Raw genomic sequence first — 13,770 nt, 5'->3', positions numbered from 1 at the left:
GCATATATTACTAAACCTAAAGAGCCTTATTACTATTGAATTTCATTTGTTTTCAAGCTTCAAAATCTTAATTAATCTATTACTGAATCCTATTTTTTTTAGAACAATGCTAACAGAACTATCCCAATCTACGTAGGAGCTGCAGAATTTCAAGGCTGGAATGCAGAGATCCTGTGTAATTTAACAGCAGGATTTCATTATAACTTTTAAAATTTTATTTCCCACCTGATAGTCAGCTAAATGTATGTGCTGACCAGTGACCAGGAAGGAAAGCAAGCTGCAGGATGTTGCAGCTGACGGGAAGAGCTACCGTGTTTAGTGAGCTGGGTAGGAGGAGGAATAGGTGGTAGTGCAGGAAAAGAACCGCAGGCAGCTGACAGCGATGACAAATGGTTGAGAGAAGGCTGAAGGCTTCCTTGAGCGCCTCACAATGAATGTTGGTAAAGACACTTAACTAGTGCCTACTTGCAGCTCCTTTTCACTGCCAGGTCTCCCAATTCACGGGAATCCCATATAGCAACAGTGAATTTTAAATTGTACTCAGCTGCACTGCAAGAACCCAATCTAAATATGTTAATGAAGAATTCTACCTTTCCAAAGTGGGGTGAAATCACCACAAATCTCACCAGCACAAAAGAATTTGAAACTGATACACAAGTGGCAGATTAGAATCATGTTCTGCATATTTATTGGCTTATCCCAACTTGGCCCTCTTTCATCTATTCAGGATCTTGAACCTGGCTCCATGCAATAAGAAAGCACCGTGATGTTTCTGGTCTATGGTCCTGAATAAAGGTGACAACAGAAAGCTTTCCGAGAAGCATTTGTTTTGACAATAGTGATAACTAAATTTTCAGAACACATCTAAAGGTTTCACTTTCATTGGATACTAGTCACCTACAAACTGTTTGCTTTTAGGAGAAATTTCCTGGTTTTCCATAACAATACAAGTTTTTATTCCTTTCTCATAAAATTCTTTTGACTGTGATTGGAAGTCAATGGGCGAATGATACATGAAGGCTGCACCATGTCTGGATGAAAGAGAATACATTACCACCCTTTTTCATCTATTCTTATGCATGTATATCAAATTATCCATGTCACTATGGGTTACTGCAACTATTCTGAGCAGCAACAGCAGGTAAAATGTAGGTAAACAATATATCCAAGTTAACTACAATGATTCAAAATAAGCCTTGAGTTGTAATATTAAAGAACTAACTCCACAAATGTTCTTCATGGTCATCACTGAAATTTAAATTAATAAGTTTCAGTTTAACATTTAAATTGTAATAGCTCAAAGCATAGTTTTTAATACCAGTTCAGTCTAACTCCACTGCTTTCTAAAAGCAATCAGTAAAAGAGCTCTAACAAGGAGCTCAGTGCAACAATTCCTTTGAAATCTGATAGGGTCCTGTGGACTTGGGAGGTCTAGAGCTTAATTTCCATATTATGTCACTAGTCCAAAACCACATGGGTGGATTCTCAGTATGGATAAAATTCAGATTTACTGTATTATTCTCCCACAGTAGTACAGAGAATTGATGGTTCCAGCAAAACATTAACTTCGTTTCTCTCTTCACAGATGCTGCTTGACCGATCAGGGTTTCCAGTATCTTGCTTTCATTAACCAACTTATTCTTGTTGTCAGGGTACACGTATAGACTTTTCATAATACACCAAAGAGCTGTTGCAACCAAAAAAATTGTACCCCAGCATAAATCACTGCGCACACTACGGAAAAACTGCCAAAACTTAGGTTGCAATAAAAAGATACAAGTTTAGTCAATCGAGACAAATTCTTCCACACATTGTGTCATATTGAGAAACATCAGTTCTTACTTTTAAAAGGATATCACCAAGCAGCTAGATTTTAGATATGAAAAAATACCTCAAACCACACGCAGAAAGTATTATTTTAGAAATAAAGATCATATAGTACACCGCATTTTCCTAGTCCAGATGTATGCTCCGTTTTATGTCAACGATAATGTTGATAATAGGAACAGTGGAAAGAAAGAAGCTTAAAAAAATTGGCAGATTTTTGAATGAATTGAGAGCACAGCCAGTATTTCTGTGAAGGCATGAAACACAGGCAAGAAATCAAGTTCATATTTTTAGCTAAATGCATACTCTGCACTTTAAATAAATCAATTATTAAAGCATTGAAGCCCTTTACTTATTGAACAAAACTGAATTCAAATAGTTTGGAAAATGCACATGTAGTATAAAACAGGTTTCTTTTGCTATAGCCAGTTTTCAATATTATCCATAAAACTTAGTTACATTGTTTTTACAGTAATATATACAAATAAGCAGACAGCTATCATTTACTCATACAGGAAAAGGGGTCTCTCTACAGCATTCACAGTAAATGTTGTGGAACCAACAAGCGAAATGTCTCAAATCAACTGGAAATTTCAATGCCATACATTAAGTTCGTGGAAAACAAACTCTTGTAGTTTCAAACATATTATGGTAAAATGCAAATGTTAAGTAACACTGATATACATTTATCTTGGCATTTTAAAACAAAATATAATTAATTCTACATCTTAAAAAAAATTTGACTCCCAATATAAACATACATACGCACATGCACGCACACAAGCACACACACACATGCTGCACATCAGGAACTGATTTATTAAACAGCATTTTAGTTAGAGAACATTTACAAACACAGTACAGAAACAGAAAAGGATTAAAATGCCTAAAGAGAAGACGCATACAAGGGACAAATAAAAAAAAGACAGGGCATCCATCTTGGAAGAGGTCGACGGGCAGTCTCCAGTCATTATTCCCCCCGTGAAGGCTTTGCTTGGTTGGCAGCATTAGTGGCATGGCAAACAATGCCTACAGTAGGCAAGTGCACAGGTCTGCCTTCGCCAGTCTAGTCATCTACTAATGCACACACATCACAGAGAAAACATACAAAACCAAATTAATATTGGTACTGGGATTCCATCTACCATTCAATATGGTTAATAAAGAAAAACCTTAAGTTAATTAAAAAGTATTTCAAATTACTGGAAAACATTATATACCTGTAGGAAAAGAACCAGCCACTGGTTTGGCTTGTATGAAAGAAAATGCAGCTACTTATTGTTCAAAAGCCCTGAATACTTAACCACCGTTTAGAATTGTAATGTAGTGTCAACATAAATACTGTAATATTAAAGCAATTAAAAATGGCTCAGATGACTTAACACTGTACAGATACTACATTTTTGTGTATTTGTACAGAACACAAAAATCAATTTATCCCTACAAGATGGCAAACTCCATTTATTATTGAAATGGCACAAAAAGTCATTAAACTATAAATTTTAATTTTCAAGTAAATTTTAATTTTTAAAGAAATATACAAAGAACTGTACCTCTGAAAAGGTTCATTTAATGTTAGCTCTATATATGCATTTCAAAGTAAGCCTTTATCTGCCATACCATCTTTGCGGTTTACACAATAACATCAGCAGGACAGCATCTGCATTAGTAACAGTTATCTGTCCAAGTAATTATATGAAAGATAAAGTAACGATATAGAATTCAAACCCACACCTTAAAAATGTTTACTATACTAGTGAAGTCTTAAGGTAATTACGATGTGAACACAAAGTCCAACATTATAATTTCTCCTGTAGGCTTTCTATTCAAACACTTTGCAATGGATACATTATGGCTATTATGGAACAAGAAGCTGGTGCAAATTAATTAAACTTCAGCAGGGAATTAAAAATTCCTCAGCAACTTGAAACCTGCGCATACCAGCTAATATTATTAACTTTTCCAGCCAGTTAACAGCATTATTTGTAACTGTGTGTGGAAATACACTCATATTTTATAATAGTTAATCTACAATATAATACATGCTTTACATCAAATATTCCCATTATGCTGGCTGACTTTTCTAGCTTTTTATAAAAATGTGTACCTAATCTACACAGCTTCATTCTGAGATCCATCATGTGCCAGAAATCAGGGCTACAAATGGACCCTTTTCTCATGTCCACACCATTCAAATACAGCTTCCTCGCTGTGAGTATTGGCAAATGTTTTCAAGACCACACTAACAACTAAATAGCCTTAAAAATATTTACATCTGTAATAAAACAAATTAGAAGATACAATCTATAGATTTATTTCAAAGCCATTTCTGGTTTGCTATAACAAAATAAATTAATTTGTTTTTGTATATTTTATACTACATTTATACATTTTGCAATCTTATTTCTTGCTTAATAAATTGATCTTGTGGAAAAATTGGGCAGATTGAAAATAAAAATTGATATCATTAATAAATAGATTTGTTCAAGTACAGGATATCCACAACTAGCTTCATTTTAAGTAATGTTTTAGTTTTAAGTAGGCTGTATAATTATGTTAATTCAGAATAAACTATCAAAATCCTTTATTGAAAAAAATCATATATAGGGAAAACATACGTAGTTATCTGTCACAGCTGTTTCACTTTATTTAGCTTTCAGACATGTAACTATTGTGGAACGTAGATCTGCCAACAAATCTTCTGATAGATTTTGAGTAGCTTGACACAGCTCGTTTAAGGTGTGTCCCTATTTCAAAATGTTTTGTCGTGACTAAAATTAGTGGGCTAATTGGATTTTCACAAAATACTAGAACAAAATGCAAAAGAATTCTTTTCAAAGACTGAAGCTACATGATGCAATATTAGTAAGGAATGCATTCAAACAAGTATTCAAAATTTCTTGCCTGTTAATTTAATGAAAATGGGTACAGGAGTGGACTATAATATCTTTGCCAAAATAAAGGAGTGCATTCAGTCATTAATTACTAATACTGTATATAACAATTTACAACCCGAGTCTCCTTTTATTCTGTTAGCCTGGATTTGAAACATCACGAAACAATTGAATTTTGGTCAGAGACATTTGCTAAGGAAAGAGATGTGGATGTGGAAGTGGGCTTTGGGTGGACATATTCAATCACAGAATAAGAGCTCTGTTTTCCCTGTCGTGAATCTTTGGGGTATGCTTTTAATGCAATATTCAGAGTTCCATAAAAACTACTTTTTAGTACCTCTTTATGTACATATTGTACTTGATAACAGAATAATGTGTTAAATGTAATAAAGACCACTGTCCACTTCCAGGAAACTTTCTCTCAGCTAAACAGGGGGTATACAATTAAAGTCTGAGAGCTGATGAATTTGCAACAAAGCCTTAAATACCTACCTTCATTAAAGGGTACAACAATCAGGCCTCTGTCTATAAAAACCACGTTTGTTAGATGCTGGGCCACACCAACACTCACGGGATCGTGATATTTAATGTAACATACCCTTGACGAAACTGGGATAGGCGAATTGCTGCAAGACAGAACAGGAGAGAATCAGTTTATTACAACAATGCTATAACAAATTCTTAAATTGCAGCTGAAATTTCCACTCCACTTGTGCTCACCAAGTGCAGTAAAACGTAGTAAAATGTTGAACATGCTAGTAATTAGGAAAGGATGGAACCAGGGGTAAATCTGAGGCAGAAAGGGAGGTGACAAAGCAGAGCCGCTAAGACAAGGAGCTCCAAAGTGTTAAACAAATGGCTTTTTAGAAAATTCATTGTTAGGACATAGACAGCATTGGCATGGCCAATATCTAGCAAATTTCCTGGTGAGAGTAGGGCATTTTTTCTTGAATAGGAGGTAGTAATTTGAGATGCCATCTCAGAGACAATTAAGTAAACTGCACTGACTTGCAATTGGAGTCAGGAGAAGGTTAGTCTGGGTAAGATGAGAGGCTTACTAATGAACTTTAATGGGCTCATTGTCAACATCTACCTGTTGCCACGCTAGGATTAAACATTACGTTATCTGTATGATTGGCCCTGGCCTGTAGATTACTACAATGAAATCCAATAGATGCCGCTGCACACAGGATATAGGACCAAGTGAAGAGGAGTACAACAACAAAGGATAACTGGATCACAGCGTGCAATGGTACCTCCCCTCTATTTGGAAGTTATACATTCTGACTGGATCACAGCGTGCAATGGTACCTCCCCTCTATTTGGAAGTTATACATTCTGTTCTTATTTTTATACAAATCCTTTTGTTTTACACGATTGCAAGAAATTTAGCTAAACAAGTCCATACCACATCTTACACTCATAAAGGTGAAAGCAAGTGTTTAAGTGTTTTTTTTGCCAAATATACCAGCAATGTAGATTATGATCAATCCAGAGAGTGTAATACCATTACCATGCCCAAGTATTGTTTTAAAAATTTAATCAATTGATAACATTTGCTTGATCAGTAAAGCTGACTACTACCTGCATCCTAATATTAAAGCACAGGTTGATTTAAAGTGACTGCAAATGCTTCATTTCAAATTAATCAGAATTATAAGTTTGTGAAAGCACAGAATTTAGAAACAACGATAAAACGGAATTCTAGACACACTGCTTCACCAAATAATCTAACCATGTAATTATATATAAAGAACTATCAAGTCTTTCCTGAAGTGTAGTTATTTTACTATTGAAACACCTCTCTATAAAAAACCTTACCATTCCCAAACCACAGACCTGCTTTCATGACTACTGCCGCACTATGTGCAAGATCATAGGAATATAGGTTTCAAAGGAGAGATATCCATCAATCATTAATCAAAATATAATTATTTAAAAAATCATGGCATATCTTCAGAAAGATACATTTTTCCAAGAGCTTACTAGTTTAGCTAAAGAGTGGTGAAGTTACATAAAAAAAGGATCCAATTATACTCAACACTGCAAGCACCTATGACTTCAATATCCAGGAATGTTTAATCAAAATTTTACAAGCATGACCATCAATTGAGGATAAGACTGAACAAGACTATGATTCATCTGCTCCAAAACTATCAATAATCACATGGCAAGGGTACCCAAAGGGTGACTGATGCACCTGAAGCCAGCCCAGCAACTGCTTCAGATAGAGAAAATATGAGCATATTTATAAGTAATAATTTTTGGAGTGTGCAGGTAGGAGTTTGTTAACATTATTTTGCAATTAATTTCTACAACTTCCAAGTGCTGCTCTATGCAAATATAACCAATGCCTGCCTACATGTTAAATGAGCTGTTTATGTTCTATTCTTGAGATTTTAATGAATACCAACCACAAAGATAAAAGCAATGAAGTTATAATGCCTGTTGCAGAAACAAAGATGAATTGGTTACAAGACTATGTTAAATAAATCTCTCTCTCTATTTATATATATATATATATATATATATATATATACACACACACACATATATATATATATATATATATATACACACATACACACACACACACACATTCCCAAAATACAACACAACAGAATTTGTCAAAATGACAACTAATTCAGTTGTTAGCACTTTCAGTTGAATGTCAAATTAATTTCGCAACATAATTCACTTAGGGGTTCGATTGATGTTGGGGAACAAGTAATTCCTAATCATCTCAAAACCACAAAATGAACTGTTAGTTGTAACTGTCTTGTCACTCCTCCAGTAATTTTGAGTGATTTTTTTTAATATACTACTCAAGCTGGCAGATGCTTTCAGAGAGAGAGTTCAAGCTGGCTTGGCAGAGGGATAGGAACCTGAAGGAGTCAGGAAGGAGAGAAACAAATCAAAAATGAACAATATAGAGGGCAAATTCCTAGCATTTTGAGGAACTCCCCAGGGAATAGGCTATTTTAGATTTCTCACTGTGCAATTTGATAATCTTATTCTAAGGAGATCCTAGGAAAGAGTGATTATAATGTAATTTTAGATTAAGTTTAGAAGTGATACAGTTTATGCTGAAAGCAGGGTTTTCAATCTGAATAAACGAAACCATGAAAATATGAGAAGCAGGTTGGCTGTGGCAGATCAGACAATCAAGCTGCCACATCCAGGCAATGGGTAGCATTTAAAGAAATAATATATTTGATAGAATTAGATTCCTTTAAGACACAAAGGCATGACAGGAGAGGCAAGGCATGACACAGGCCACGGATCACAGGAGAAAGTAAAGATGGTATCACATCTAAGCAAAAGCCTGAAAAAGTCTAAAGATTCAAAGGAGGATCAAGTCATTGATAAGGAAAGTGAAGACAGAATATGGGAGTAAACTTACAATAACAGATTGTAAGAGGAACATAAAAAGAAGACAAGCAAGCTCAACTGTGGGTCCTTTGCAAACATGAAGGGGATCATTTATAAGGAATCAGTAGAGGAATTAAACAAATATTTTGTATCTGCCTCTGTGAAAGAAGACACAAAAACCTTCCAGAAATACTGGAGAACCAAGGGTCTAGTGCAAATGATGAAGTAAAAGAAATGAGTATCAGTAAACAAAAACTACTGAAGAAGTTAATAAGTCTGAGAACTGATAAATCCCAAGTGCCCAAAGGTATAAATCTCAGTGTTTTGAAAGAAGTGGCTATGGAGTTAGCAGAGACCCTGGTTATCATCTTCTAAAATCCTATAAATTCTAGACTGGTTCCTGCAGATTGGAGGACAGCAAACCTTTACTTAAACAGGAAGTGTGAGAGAAGACTGACATGTTACATCAGAAGCGTTAGTTGGGAAAATGCGGCAATCTACAATAAAAACTATCATAAGATATTTAGGGAAAAAATTCATCTCATTTCTGTCTCAAATAGCCAGCCCCTATCTTAAAACATTTAGTTCCAGATTTTCCCACAAGAGATATCCTCCTCATATCAACATCACAATCTCTCAGAAACGTAGACTTTCCATTCAAATCTCCTCTCACTCGTCTAAACTTCAGTAGATACCAGCATGCCTTGTCCAAGATTTTCTCATAACACAACCCATTACAGGAATTAGTACAGCAAACTTTCTCTGATTTGTTCCCAATACATTAACACCCTTCCTTAAATAAGAGACCAATAGTCTACAAAATACTCCAGATGTGGTCTCATCAATAACCTATGTAACTGAAATGTAACTTCCCTATTTTTAATTCCTCAACATTTAGATAATATGCTTATTTTCAATTTTTCCAGCCAAAATGAACATTTCCACAATTTGTCTTATTATATTCTATTTGCCTTTATTTTGTATGTGTGTGTATATATATATATATATATATATAAATAAAAAATATATGTGTGTGTGTGTGGATATATATATATATATATATATATATATATATATATATATATATATATATATATAAATAAAGGGAGGCTACAAAGGGACATAGGTAAGACATGTTCTCTTCATTCCTATCTACCTACGCGTCAAGCCTTCTTGCCTGTAATCAGCAACTATACCTTCAGTACTTTCATCCAAGTTACTTACATAAATTGCATAAATGGAGGTCCCAGCACTGAGGCATACCACTGGTTACATCTTGACAACCACAGAAGGGCCCTACTTTGTTTCCTGTTCTGTCCAAGCCAATAAGTTACCTCACAAACCATGAGCGTTTATTTTCCACAATATCCTTTGTTGCATCACCTTATTAGATGCTTTCAGGAAATCTAAGGTATGATGGAGCCAGATTCCCCTAATCCGCAGCACTTATTATTTCTTCAAAGAACTCCAATGAATTGGTCAAATACAATTTCCCTTTCACAAAACCATGCTGATTTTACCCAATTATTTCGAATATTTCTAAGTGCTCAGCTACAATGTCTTTAATGATACTTTCTAACATTTCCCATATCACAGTTAAGCCAAGCCAACTGTCCTGTAATTTGAAAATAAAAACAGAAAATGCTAGAAACAGTCAGCAGGTCAAGCAGTGCCTTATAAAAACAGAAATAAGTTAATGTTTCACGTTCAAGATTGAGTTCTAACAAAGCATTAGAATCAAAACAAAGATTCCCAGGATCTGCAGGGTTTTTTGTATTTTCATGGCCTAAAGTTTCCTGCTATCTCCCTCCCTTCTCGAATAAAGGAGTTACATTTGCTACTTACCAATCTATATGAACCTTCCCTGAATCAAAGGAGTTCTAAATGTGTCAACTATCTGACTAGCCACTTCTTTTAAGGTCCAAGATGAAGTTCATCACGACCCAGACACTTTATGAGCCCTCAACTCCAGCAATTTGATGAGTACTACTTTTCCAGTGACTGTAATTTTCTGGAGCTCCTCCCTCTCTAATAATTCCTGACTTTCAGCTATTTAATTATACATTATGGTCTTCTATGACAGCAAAGGAGGCCATTCAACCCACTGAGTCAATGCCAGGTTCAGAGCAATCCCCTTCCCTGATTTATTTCCCTGTACACCCCGTGCTCCTTCTGTTCCCCTCCCCCCCACTGTAACCCAGTTTCATTCCTATTCCTCACCTGGTTCCACCTGCCTATCACCCACAAACTACAGCTTCTATTCTCCTGTCCCATTCCCCAACAGGTTCCACATGTCCCATCATCCCTCCCTTATCTGGATCCATTTATCACCTCCCTTACATCAGATTCCAACATCTGCAGCCTCTGTCTCGACCTTCCGCCCCCTTCACCTATCTCCATCTGTCCCCCTTTTCTTCTTTCCTTAGAATGTCTCCACCTATCACCCATCAGCCACTGTCTCCCAACTCCAACCGCCTCCTTCCACCTTGCTCCGCCTGCCCATCATCTGCCTCCTCCCCTTGTTCTATCCATCACCTGCCAGCCCCTGACAATTGTGAAAACTACAGAGCAGTAGTAGTGGGAGATTTTGATTTCCCTAACAGTAACTTGGGTACAGTCAGCATAAAAAAAATCTTCAACTGCATTCAGATATAGCAAGCCCAATAAGACGGGGTGGGCAATTTGAGCCATAGAGCACAGAAATAAACCCTGCAGCCCACCCAGACTTCGCCAAAAATTAAGCATAATTTGCCCAGTCTGACTCATACAGGTCCAGGTCCCTCATTCCTCAGAAGGTTGCAAAGTCTTCCTTCTTACACCTTCTCTATAGCCATATTCTGAATCTTCCTATTTCTATTCTACTATTATCCTCGCAGGCTTCCTATTCGGTTGGCAAATGGCATCCATCGTGGCTGTTACTCTCAAGCAGAAAGCCGATGAATAACAAGTAGAATGTTCTGGTCCAATATCAACTAATATGCAGACCTTCAGCTGGTATCTGTGCTGGCCATAAAGTAATTATCGAGACTAATTCCATTTCCCAGCACTCAGCCCATGTCTATATATGCCCTTCATAATTTTGAATACCTCAATCAGATCTCCCCTCAGTTTTTACAGCTCCAAAGCAAACACATTTAGCCTATTGAATCTTTCCTTATAGTTGAAACTTCATCCCAGGTAACACCCCGATGAATCTCCTCTGCACCCCTCGCCAGTGCAATCACATCCTTTCGACAGTGTGGTAACCAGAACTGCACAAAGAACTCATTCAACTAAGGCTTAACTAATGTTTTATACCACAAGCTCTCTGCTTGTATATTCCATGCTCTGGCTAATTAAAGCAAGTATCCATGTGCCTTCGTAACTATCTCATCCATCTGCGCTGCTGCCTTCAGGGATCCTTTGACCCGTACACCAAGGTCCCTCTATACTTCCACAGGTCCCATTGGGTATATCCAAGTTTAATTAGTTCTCCCAAAGTGCATCACCTCAGATTGAAATGGACAAGGTAAATTCTTGATATGCCTGAAGTGAGATTAGAAAAGAAGCTCTCCTAATAGTGCCCTGGGAAGTTTCCAGGTCCATTTGAGCAAGGAGGAGCCCTTGATATAAAACAACACCTTCAACTACACAGCACTCCCTCAGTATTGAGTCAAAGCGAGACTTCTGCTCACCAAAAATACCATCATTTTCTCACTGCACCCCACCCCCTCATTAACCCCCAACCCTGCCACCCCTTGCCCCTCCTCACCCACACCCCTTGCCCCTCATCAACCCCTCCCCTACCCAACCCCCTTCCAGCCATCCCTCCTCGACCCCCAGGCCCCCTCCAACCACCACTCCCCACTTCTCAACCCCCTTCCAACCACCTCCTCTCCAACCGCCCCTCGACCCCACTCACCCTCCTCGTCACCCCAAGCTACTTGAACCAACGATCAGCACGACTACCGAATTAACGAGCAATTAGCGGGGGGGTGGGGGTGGGGGTGGGGGTGGGGGAGTAGGGAGGAGCGAAACTGGCCGTCCATCATCAGGCACAAGGTAAAATGGCGGGCAGGGCTCGGAAGCAGCATCGGGAGGAGGAGAGGCAGGAAAGCGCGCCACCGCCGTGCTACCTCCCGGGGCGGTGACTGTGAGGCCCGGCCCGGCGAGTATGTGGACTCCAGCGCCGCGGCCCGGACACTTACTCGGGAGGGAAGACGCGGAACTCCTCGATCTCTCCCAGGAAGCTGAAGAGCGTCCTCAGCTGCTCGCTGCTCGCCACCGGGGAGACGTTGGAGACCTGGACCACGGCGGTAGTCATGATGCGGCCCGCCCGGCACTCCCGCCTTCAGAAGGAAAGCGGCGGCTTGACTTTCGTGTCTCCCTCGCCTCGGATGCTCCCCCTGCCCCAGTTATTTGTTCTTCCTCGCTACCACACACCAGCCACTCGGTCAAGCGCCGCACTAGGCCCCTGTCCCAGCAGCCCCTGCGGCGCGGCGAGTGATTGACACTCCGCCCTCCCCTCAGCGCTGCAGCTCCCAGCTGCTGCAATCGCGCACATATGCCAGATGCGTTAATTTAGAGGATTGATTTGGAGTAAAATGCTCTGCAAGTTGATAGTACATTGTTTTCTTGTGATTGAAAGACAACATTCATTTCCCATAGATAAATTATCATGCATAGCTTCGACTGTATGTGAATGAACTGCTATTTGCCTATGGTCCTCATGAATTTTGGATTTTATACAAGACAAACTAAGTTAACCAACTCATCACCGGCCAAGCTAATGATCTTCATCAAGTACGGTCTAGGTTCTGTCTGCCATACTGCGAGGTTGCTTGCATAATTAACCAGTTTAAATTTAATTCACAATAATATAACTGATCAGACAGGGAACAGAATAAAGGCAGCAAAATAATGACACAGTTCAAATGGAAATCTAAAACAATTATTTAATTTTAGACCACAAGACATGAGCAGAATTAAACCATTTAACCCATGGAGTCTGTCCCACCATTTGATCATGGCTGATTTATTTTTGCCTTTCAACCCCATTCTCCTGCCTTCTTCCCGTAACCCTTGATGCCCTTACTAATCAAGAACCTATCAACCTCTACTTTAAATATACCCAATGATTTGGCCTCCACAGCTGGGTGTGTCAATGAATTCCATAAATTCACCATCGCCTGGCTAAAGTTGTTCCTTCTCATCTGTTCTAAAGGGACATCCTTCTATGCTGAGGCTGTGCTCTCTGGTCTGAGACTCTCCCACTACTGGAAACATCCTCTCCACATCCACTCTATCCAGGCCTTTCAATATTCAGTAGGTTTCAATGAGATTCTCCTCATCCTTCTAAACTCTAGCAAGTACAGGCCCAGAGCCATTAATGCTCCTCAATGTTAACCCCTTCAATCCCTGGATCATTCTTGTAAACCTCCTCTAGACCCTCTCCAATGCCAGTTATTCCTTCCTTAGATATAGGGCCCCAACACTGCTCACAATACTCGAAACGTGGTCTGACCAACACCTTATAAAGCCTCAGCATTACATCCTTGTTTTTATATTCTTGTCCTCTCAAAATGAATGCTCACATTGCATTTGCCTTCCTTACTACTGACTCGACCTGCAAGTTAACCTTTAGGGAATTCTGCACTAGGACTCCCACATCCCTTTGCACCTCTGATTTCTGAATTTA

The 13,770-nt window shown here is 38.5% G+C and overlaps 1 protein-coding gene across 6 annotated transcripts in view; it reads right to left on the bottom strand.

Moving 5' to 3' along the window:
* The window catches only part of srek1 (splicing regulatory glutamine/lysine-rich protein 1), a 46,537-nt gene extending 33,534 nt beyond the window's left edge, over positions 1-13,003 (bottom strand). For 3 of the 6 annotated variants that reach the window (XM_052020165.1, XM_052020166.1, XM_052020167.1), the window contains exons 1-2: positions 12,281-13,002; positions 5,214-5,347 (exon numbers count right to left, since the gene is read on the bottom strand). In XM_052020165.1, coding sequence (XP_051876125.1) covers positions 5,214-5,347; positions 12,281-12,396 — 250 coding nt within the window. In that variant the 5' untranslated portion in view covers positions 12,397-13,002. Of the gene's footprint in view, positions 1-5,213; positions 5,348-12,280 lie in introns of those variants that run through there. The other 3 variants (XM_052020168.1, XM_052020171.1, XM_052020170.1) reach the window with 3 other exon arrangements.
* Between the last annotated feature and the right edge of the window lie 767 nt (positions 13,004-13,770).

Source organism: Pristis pectinata, chromosome 7 (genome assembly GCF_009764475.1).
Source record: "Pristis pectinata isolate sPriPec2 chromosome 7, sPriPec2.1.pri, whole genome shotgun sequence".
In the NCBI taxonomy this organism is placed as follows: Eukaryota; Metazoa; Chordata; class Chondrichthyes; order Rhinopristiformes; family Pristidae; genus Pristis; species Pristis pectinata.
The sequence above is the reverse complement of the archived record's forward strand: the minus strand, read 5'-3'. Positions and strand labels throughout refer to the sequence as shown.